This window comes from Mytilus californianus, unplaced genomic scaffold (assembly GCF_021869535.1).
Source record: "Mytilus californianus isolate M0D057914Y unplaced genomic scaffold, xbMytCali1.0.p SCAF_10, whole genome shotgun sequence".
NCBI classification, from domain to species: Eukaryota; Metazoa; Mollusca; class Bivalvia; order Mytilida; family Mytilidae; genus Mytilus; species Mytilus californianus.
In genome coordinates this window covers 72,814,204-72,824,265 of record NW_026262582.1, presented here as the reverse complement: position 1 = coordinate 72,824,265, position 10,062 = coordinate 72,814,204, and the positions used below count along the sequence as shown (strand labels likewise).

General features: G+C 31.8%; 1 protein-coding gene across 2 annotated transcripts; it reads left to right on the top strand.

The window, feature by feature from the left end:
- The first annotated feature begins 2,015 nt into the window (after positions 1–2,015).
- LOC127718494 (serine/threonine-protein phosphatase 6 regulatory ankyrin repeat subunit B-like) lies at positions 2,016–9,696 on the top strand. 2 transcript variants are annotated; one of them, XM_052224543.1, is made up of 5 exons: positions 2,016–2,272; positions 2,930–3,147; positions 4,721–4,865; positions 5,453–8,327; positions 9,246–9,696. In XM_052224543.1, exons 1-5 carry the CDS (start codon positions 2,056–2,058, stop codon positions 9,694–9,696), a joined length of 3,906 nt encoding a protein of 1,301 aa, XP_052080503.1. In that variant the 5' UTR covers positions 2,016–2,055. The 2 variants fall into 2 exon arrangements, with proteins under 2 accessions (XP_052080503.1, XP_052080502.1); XM_052224542.1 differs by having other exon boundaries at positions 5,453–9,696.
- The last annotated feature ends 366 nt before the right edge of the window (positions 9,697–10,062 follow it).

Sequence of the window (10,062 nt, the reverse complement as noted above, 5' to 3'; positions counted from 1 at the left end):
TCCTTCAGCTGGCCCCTAAACAAATATGTATACTAGTTCAGTGATAATGGACGTCATACTAAACTCCAAATTATACACAAGAAACTAAAATTAAAAATGATACAAGACTAACAAAGGCCAGAGGCTCCTGACTTGGGACAGGCGCAAAAATGCGGCGGGGTTAAACATGTTTTTTGAGATCTCAATCCTCCCCCTATACCTCTAGCCAATGTAGAAAAAACAAACGTACAACAGTACGCACAGTAAAACTCAGTTTAAGAGAAGTCCGAGTCCGATGTCAGAATAGGAAACAAAAGAAAATAAACAAAATGACAATAATACATAAATAACAACAGACTACTAGCAGTTACTGACAAGCCAGCTCCAGACCTCAATTAAACTGATTGAAAGATTATGTCTTCATCATATGAATATCAGGCACAATCCCTCCTGTTAGGGGTTTAGCATTATACCGTCATAAAATATATGAGAAGAACACAACCCGTGTCATGCCAACAACTGGTTTTAGAATAAATATGTTTAATTCCGATGCAAAGACCCTATAAGTGAATCAAAATTAAAGCCAAAATATGCAATCTTTAATGACCTGACAACAGTATCGTAACTATATCCCTTCTTAATAAGTCTGTTTAAAGGTTTTGTTAGCTTTTGAGGTGAATACTGGCATTTTTGTGCTTTGTAAAGAATATTACCATAAAAGATAGGATGTGAAATACCCGAACGTATAAGATGTCTGCATGTTGAGTTATATTTACGAATGATGTCCTTATACCGATGATAACATTTAGTAAATGTTTTGACTAGTTTATGATATCGAAAACCCTGGTGTAATAATTTTTCAGTAATATATAAATTTCTCTCGCTAAAATCTAATACGTTGTTACATACACGAGCGAATCGTACAAGTTGAGATATATAAACACCATAAGAAGGTGACAAGGGAACGTCACCATCTAAAAATGGATAATTAACGATAGGAAATGAAAAATCATCTCTTTTATCATAAATTTTTGTATTAAGCTTCCCGTTAATGATATAGATATCAAGATCGAGGAAAGGACAGTGGTCATTGTTAGTATTAGCTTTATTTAAAGTAAGTTCAACAGGATAAATTTCTTTACGTTCATTGAAATTTTAACTTTCTTTCGAAATCAAAACTTTTTTTATATGTGTGTTCAGATATATTTTACACAGTTTTAAAAGATGTTTACGCCTGAAAAGTCTACAATCAAATTATCGTTCATTAATAGAAACACTTCATGTGATGGTATTAGAACCGGGGGAGGGTTGAGATGTCACAAAACATGTTTAACCCCGCCAGTCAGAAACCTCTTGGCTTTGTTAGTCTTATGTGTTTTTAAAGTTTTGTTCATAAATATGTTTTGGATTTTTAGTGGCTTCCATTTTGCTGAATAGTAAACAATATTGTTACGGGCCAGCTGAAGCCCGCCACCAAATGCAGGATTTTCTAGATGCGTTGAAGACCTAGTGAATATTAAGACTAAGAGAAGTGATATAATTTCCGATGGGACAACTACCCACCAAAATTCTAATGAAGTGGACATAATCAATTATTAGTCACCGTATGGCCGTCACCAATGAATAAAACCTATACCGTATAGTCTCTTGGTCTTTTACTTTTTTTTGCCATGGTGTTGTCAGTTTATTTTCAACATATGACTTTAAATGTCCCTTTGGTTTTTTTTTTGTCTCTTTTTTAAAGAATTGTTATAATAGGCGAATGTATACTGCTAGTACTAAATATATATCATAGTGCCTCGAATAAAAAAAATACGTTCGTCTTTTGATCAAGATTCCCAAGCAAATTAAGTACGCCGTCATACGATAACAATGATTTTATCATCTATCAAGTTACAACACAAAATCAACTTATAGAAAGTTTACCAAATCAAGATTGTATTCCCCTTGTTTGCTTTGTCTGATCATTTCATTATCCCAAAAGAAATTGTAGTAACGAAATTTATTTTAGCATGCTATATTCTTACTTAGAAACAGAGAAAAATTACAATAATCTGGATTAAACTTGACAAAACAATGGCGGAATCAGAAGAAGAGATGGGTTTTTTGCGGATCATCAGTTTGCTGTATAAAGTTGCTCCTTCTGCTGTGAGGGTTAAATTTGACAAAGAATTTCATCCAACAAAAGGACTAGAGACGGCTTTAAAGCAAGACAAATTTAAAGTCCTAGAACCACTAAAAAGAAGGAGAGTCATTAATCAGACTCAGTGGGATTTATTGTTTCCATCGTCAGGTAAAATTTAGTTTTAAAGAAAATGACTAATTTGGAGATAAAGGATTGTATTCGAAGATTTGCGGAAATTAATTGGCGATTGGTGGTCGCAAATCAAGTTTTTACTATGATTGCATTATTACTATTGTTACTAATTATAATGTGTACCGCTTTTTTCACTAATTCATAAAAACTACGTGAAGTAGAGCTGTATATATCCTGATCGAATTATCGATAAACAGCAAAACTTTAAAACTTTGTAGACATGGAAAACTTTAGAGCATATTTCTATCATTTTACAATAAGTCCAAAATACTTTTTAAATTTGATTTGTTTAGTCGTTAGCTTTAAAATATTCTTTTATGAATATTACAATTACTTTTATAACGTGTTTGCGCATCTCATAATAAAGCAAATACTAAGTTGCTATCTGAAAGGCACAAGTGATTTTAACATAAGACTGGTCACGGAAAAGTATTTGCTTTCTATGAGTTACTAGAACAAACTAAATAGTACTGTTACATACATAATCATGTATCGGTTCAAAATAGATATTTTTTATTCAAAATATTAATCATATAAAATATAAATATATATGCCACACCTTCCTAGACACATATTGATCAGAATCGCTACATATTGATACGTTTAATTATTTTAATTATTTACCTTTATCAGGCACTGTCACTTCAAAGAAATTTGACTTGACATTGATGATCTGCTTGATTCGACACCTCACGCCAATACAGATAGGAGACATTTTACCACTTAAGTCAGATGTCAGTGACGGGGCAGATTTGTCCAGGTTGAAATACTACAGAAACATGTTTGCACATCATGATGCATGGACGTTGACCAATAAAGATTCCGAGACATATTGGAACGACATTTGTCAGGTAACTTCGTACTTAAACGTTATTAAACAAAATAATGTCAATAGAGAGACAAGTTGAAGGTCATAGCGAAACTGTAAACACATTCAACGATCGAGATGATAAACAGTTAAAGAAAAGTTTCCTTTTTTCTATTACATGTAAGCACAATTAGACTATCGGTCATCGACGGTCGTTTTCGTGCCTTTGTCCAATGTAAATTATACCATATAGGTGTAGATATGTTTCTGTTTGGTCGTATAACTGTTGACGTGACTCGGTATCTGTCCATCCCGCCATTGGTTTTTGACTTTGTAACTTTGGGCATTCCTGTTGTTGAGGTGCGGTTTGTACACAAAGGGTTTAACAGTGATGCTTCTATTTTGTTTACAAATGTATTTATATTTAATTTTTACTTTTATCGGGAATGTGTACACTGTATGTGGTATGTACTATCAACGAGGAAAACTTTATTTGACAAATTTACAAAACGTGCGTCTGGCGTACAAAATTTTGATTCTGGTATCTGTGATGAGTTTATCTATACCTTTTTTGTTGGCGTCTTTGTTAGATTATATTGTATGTTTTTTTTTCATTATTTTTTAGTCAGTTGTCTTGTATGTCTGTAATGTATGTTTACACAGTTTTAGCTGCTGGATCCAAATTATTTTCACATTAATCTATTATGTCTGTTTGGGTGGCTAACCCAGTTTGGTCAATATAAAGGAACTTTAATCAACTGTCATACAAGTGGGAGGTTTATTAAGCTAAAACATCAGGTTGAAACCATTTTCGTAGGTAATGTACCAGGTCAGGAATATGGCAGTTGTTTTTCACTTAATCCGTCGATTTATAACGTTTGATTTTGGCTTTATTGACCTTTTTTAATTTGTCTTTAAGTTCGGTATTTTTGTCATACTTTTTGCGCTTCTGAAATGTTTAAAAAGAAACAGCATTGTCTTTAATCAAAACATATTGACATAATATACGACAAGTATATTACAAAGAAATATTAAAAGGTACACAGATAAATAATAATATTTCTTGCATGGAATAAATCATTAGAGCATTTATTGGTGCATGTGCATGACAGTCTAGGACATGTCATATATGCAGTTTGATTGTTCTAATGTCCATAAAATGGTATAATATTCATTAGTATTTGTACAACTCCTATAACCTCAGGCAAGTAAATCACTCTTCATTGATTTAGTTGACTCGAGTGCCACCAACAAATAGAAACGGCTGTCAGGTGCACTAAAGCAAACGTATGTAATCTTTGAAAGATTTGTTTCTATTTGACGTAAGTGCAATCCCTTTTTGGTGTCATCAAACACCTAAGTAATCGCACACTTAACTTTCGTGGGGTTACTGTACGATGTATTTATGTTAGATACTATTGATAAGAAATTACTGCAGTTTCCAACTTACTGTGTTTAGTTTATGTTAGGCCCTTCTATGTTTGTAGCTTCCATTTGCATGATTTGTTGTTAAAGTTGGCTGTCTTAAATAATTAAAATGCATATCTAAAACATCAAACGCGGACAAACGTTTTGCTGACAATTTGACACAGTTATATTATTGGTTCTCCCTACAGGCTATATTAAATCTTGGTGGACCACAATTTAAACAAATGTGTGAAGACCTAAAAGATAAGGTACTGAACAACAATGATAAGGACATACTGGTAGAATTAAGAAATTCACAGAAAGAGTCAAGTCAGGTTCCAAAAGCATTACAAAGTAAGCAAAGAATTGGCAATTTTGTATATCTAAATAACAAATTTTAAAAGTTACAACTTTTTACGAAACTAATAATGTTCTAGGATACTAGTAATCGTTCCAAATAAATCAAACAAATGAAAATATATCTTTTGTCTTCAACATTTTCGTTGGAAGCTTCTGTTTGATCGATGTCTGCTGTGAAATGATTTTCACCAACCACATCTAAAGTATTTGTAGTAGGATTCACATAATTGAGGTTTTGTATAAAACAAAAATTATTAGAGAATGAAAAGGCAACCAAATAACAACAAGAAAACAAATCCGAAAAAAAACATTAAAGAATGTGTTCAATAATCAATATTTATATATCAAATATATACTCTATTAAGAAAAGTTTTTAATGATACAAGATTCCGTCAAAATACTTAATTTTGTAAAAGACAAATATTAAAGAACGTCATGTCGTTAGATTGATTTTAACTATCTCCTATTATTAATAATTTAAAATATTGTTCTGCATTGTTTGTTTTATTTGTTTTATTTATATTCATAGAGTTTTTCTATTTGTCAACGTTTTGTTAAATTGTAACCTATTGTGTATATAGAAATCCATGAAGATTTAATATACGAATGGGGAGAGGATAACAATAAAGTTGTGAAAACCAGAGCTATCCATCATATAGAAGAACTTCTGAAATCAAAAAATGTTATTGTGGCGGTAGGTTCATCAGGATGTGGGAAATCCACCGCAATTCACCATGTTGCCCTTCAACTTCATAAACAGGAAGGTTATTATATTGTTCCTGTCCACAGTCCAGAAGACATTATTCAATACTGCGAACCGAAATATAAACAAGTTTTTGTAATCGATGACGTTTGTGGCAAATCTACCATAGATATTGGACTCGTCAATCGTTGGACAACATTGGCAACTGATATAAAACAAATACTTGAGGATCACAAGATAAAAATCTTGTTATCATGCAGAAAGCACATTTATCTTGATCGTTTATTTGAAGGTGTAGAACTATTGTCAAAAACAGCCTGTGACTTTGTTTCTAGTTACAGTCTAACAGAAATTGAAAGAAATCAAATAGCAAGTATATACTTAACAGAGAGTGAGATAAATGTTATTAGAATGTCAGGACTAGTTGAAAAATTTAGCTTCTTTCCTTTATTATGTTGCCTTTATTCCAAACAGAAATTAACCGGTATTCTTAATTTCTTTGATAATCCGGTGAGTGTTATAAAAAGTGATCTAGAATTGTTGAGGAAAGCGACTGATCAAACAACATTGGCCACGATGAGTCTGTTCATTGCTTTTAACAATAGTTTAAATGAAAACATGTTATCAAGATCACACGGTATGACAGAACTGTTGGAAATCATATCCGATCACTTTCATCTTCCAGCGGGGTTTTCAATAAAAGTCGTCAAGTCTGAATTACAAAAACTTGAGATGTCTTATGTGAAGAAAACTGTAACTACCTACAGAATACTTCATGACAAGATATATGATATTTTCCTATCGTTTTGTGGGGAACATTTCTTTGACCTGGTTCTTGAGGTAGCCCATAGAAATGTAATACGAGATAGATTTGTATTAGAATCAATACGAAGTGAAAACAAAAAACTAACAACGGAAAAAAATGTTATAACAGTTCCTGATACAGAGGAAAACCATTATTTTAAACGAATTTTGAAAGACATTCAAAAAGGTTCCATTAAGGACATATTTTTTAATAGGCAGTTCAAATGTTTGACTTTCCGCAATAAGTTGTTTCAATATCTTCGGCATGAACTCGACATAAAGAAAGTTTTACTTGATGTGCCAAGTGAAGACTTATCAAATATACTACTATCGATGACCCGTCAATGTTACTGGGACATGGTACCAATTCTTTTAACAGAACATGTAGATATAAATGTAAGGGACTGGAAAGGTACACCTCTGTCTTTTGCTTCAGAGAAAGGAAATGTTGACATTTCAAAGTTACTTTTAGATCATCACGCTGATCCTAATATGAAGGGTTGGTTAGAAAAAGGGAGTCAAACACCTTTGCATTTAGCTGTAGACACAGGGAACATTGATTTAATACATTTACTCTTCGCTCATCATGCTGATGCAAATGTAACTAGAAATGTTTCTGGTTTTGATGATGCAACGGAAACCCCTTTACATGTTGCTTTACAACAAAAAAACGAGAATATTGTAAAATTATTGTTAGACCATAAAGCCGATTGTAATCTTCATGATCATTTGAATAGAACACCGTTATATGAAACTGTCAGACAGGAGAATCCTAATCTGACTATATTGCTATTAAATCACGGTGCTGATCCTAATATTGGTGATAAGGACAATACTAATACACCTCTTCATGTAGCTTTTAGTAAGGGTAATATTGATATGATAAAGATATTGTTAGATCATAAAGCAGATCTTAACATCAAAAATGAGGACGGTGATACACCGTTATTTCGAGCAGTTGAGAAAAATCATACTGATATTGTAAGAATTCAATTAAAGCATAAATCTGATCTAAAAGTATGTAATAATAAAAATGAATCATTATTGTTTACAGCATCAAGGATGGGTCATACTACTATTGTTGCGTTATTATTAGAAAATAACTGTGATTCCAATGTTTGCAATAAAAAACATGAATCTCCTTTATTCATATCTTCATTGTTTGCTCATGCTGGCACTTTAAAATTGTTGTTAGAACATAAGTGTGATCCTAATATATGTAATGATATGAATATATCGCCTTTATTTGCTGCATCTGAGAATGGACATACTGATATTGTTAGATTATTGTTAGAACATCATTGTGATCCTGGAAAATGTAATAATGATAATGTATCACCTTTGTTTGTTGCATCTGCGAATGGACATGTTGATATTTTAAGATTATTATTAGAACATAACTGTAATCCTAACATGTGTAATGATAGAAATGAATCACCTTTATTTATTGCTTCAAAGGAGGGTCACATTAATATTGTAAAATTATTATTAGAACGCAGCTGTGTTAATATGGAAAATGAAAACAAAATATCATCTTTTTTTGCCGCATCTGAGAATGGGCATACTGATATTGTAAGACTTTTTTTAGACCACAACTGTGATCTGAATAGCTTTAATAAAAGCGAAGAATCATTTTTATCTGTTGCTTCTAAGAAGGGTCATATTGATATTGTAAAATTATTGTTCGAACACAACTGTAATCCTAACACTTGTAATGATAAAAATGAATCTGCTTTATTTGGTGCTTCTAAAACCGGTCGAACTGAAATTGTAAAATTGCTATTAGAACAGAACTGTGATCCGAATTTTTGTAATGATAAAAAAGAATCGCCTTTATTCATAGCTTCAATGTATGGTAAAACTGATATTGTGAAATTATTGTTAGAACATCATTGTGATCCTAATATTTGTAATGAAAGAAAAGAAACACCTTTATTTGCTGCATCTAAGTATGGACATATTGATATTGTTCGATTATTGTTAGAACACAACTATGATCTTAACATTTGTAATGATAAAAATGAATCGCCTTTATTCATTGCTTCGACGTGGGATAAGTCAAGAGTAATGTTTCTTGGTCACCGTTTTTTATTCGATTTATTTTCATCTCAACATAGTTATAATCAAATTGTCAAATTGTTGTTGGAACACGGCTGTGATCCTAACACTTGTAATGCAAACAATGAATCAGCTTTATTTGGTGCTTCTAAAAACGGCCAAATTGGTATTGCAAAATTATTGTTAGAACACAACTGTGATCTGAATATGTGTAATGATAAAAATGAATCGCCTTTATTCATAGCTTCAATGTATGGTAAAACTGATATTGTGAAATTATTGTTAGAACATCATTGTGATCCTAATATTTGTAATGAAAGAAAAGAAACACCTTTATTTGCTGCATCTAAGTATGGACATATTGATATTGTTCGATTATTGTTAGAACACAACTATGATCTTAACATTTGTAATGATAAAAATGAATCGCCTTTATTCATTGCTTCGACGTGGGATAAGTCAAGAGTAATGTTTCTTGGTCACCGTTTTTTATTCGATTTATTTTCATCTCAACATAGTTATAATCAAATTGTCAAATTGTTGTTGGAACACGGCTGTGATCCTAACACTTGTAATGCAAACAATGAATCAGCTTTATTTGGTGCTTCTAAAAACGGCCAAATTGGTATTGCAAAATTATTGTTAGAACACAACTGTGATCCGAATATGTGTAATGATAAAAATGAATCGCCTTTATTCATAGCTTCAGTGTCTGGTAAAACTGATATTGTGAAATTATTGTTAGAACATCATTGTGATCCTAATATTTGTAATGCTAAAAATGAATCTCCTTTATTTGTTGCATCTAGGTTTGGTCATACAGATATTGTTAGAAATTTTCTTCAATACAATTGTGATCACAATATTTTTAATGAAAGAAAAGAAACACCTCTATTTGCTGCATCTAAGTATGGACATATTGATATTGTTAGATTATTGTTAGAACACAACTATGATCTTAACATTTGTAATGATAAAAATGAATCACCTTTATTCATTGCTTCGACGTGGGATAAGGCAAGAGTATTGCTTCCTGATCGCGATTTTTTATTCGATTTATTTTCGTCTCAACATAGTTATACTCAAATTGTAAAATTGTTGTTGGAACACGGCTGTGATCCTAACACTTGTAATGCAAAAATTGAATCAGCTTTATTTGGTGCTTCTAAAAACGGCCAAATTGGTATTGCAAAATTGTTGTTAGAACACAACTGTGATCCGAATATGTGTAATGATAACATAAATCGCCTTTATTCATAGCTTCAGTGTCTGGTAAAACTGATATTGTGAAATTATTGTTAGAACATCATTGTGATCCTTATATTTGTAATGCTCAAAATGAATCCCCTTTATTTATTGCTTCAGAGAGGGGTCATATCAGCATTGTAAAATTATTGTTAGAACACAACTTTGATTCTAACATTTGTAATGATAAAAATGAATCAGCTTTATTCATTGCTTCAAAGATGTGTCATACTAATGTTGTAAAATTGTTGTCGGATAAAAACAGTAACATCAGAACACAAAATGAGAGTGATGCATCTTACTCGTTGTTTAAATTTTATGTTTAACAAAATAATACAGGGGAAGGTATGAAAGAATGGAAATCATCACATTGTCTATTAA

Excerpts from the sequence above, each read along its gene's own strand:
- LOC127718494 (XM_052224542.1), top strand. The coding sequence starts at position 2,056 with ATGGCGGAATCAGAAGAAGAGATGGGTTTTTTGCGGATCATCAGTTTG. Across the intron at positions 2,273-2,929 it reads TTTATTGTTTCCATCGTCAG|GCACTGTCACTTCAAAGAAA; the intron begins GTAAAATTTAGT and ends TACCTTTATCAG. Across the intron at positions 3,148-4,720 it reads ATTGGAACGACATTTGTCAG|GCTATATTAAATCTTGGTGG; the intron begins GTAACTTCGTAC and ends TTCTCCCTACAG.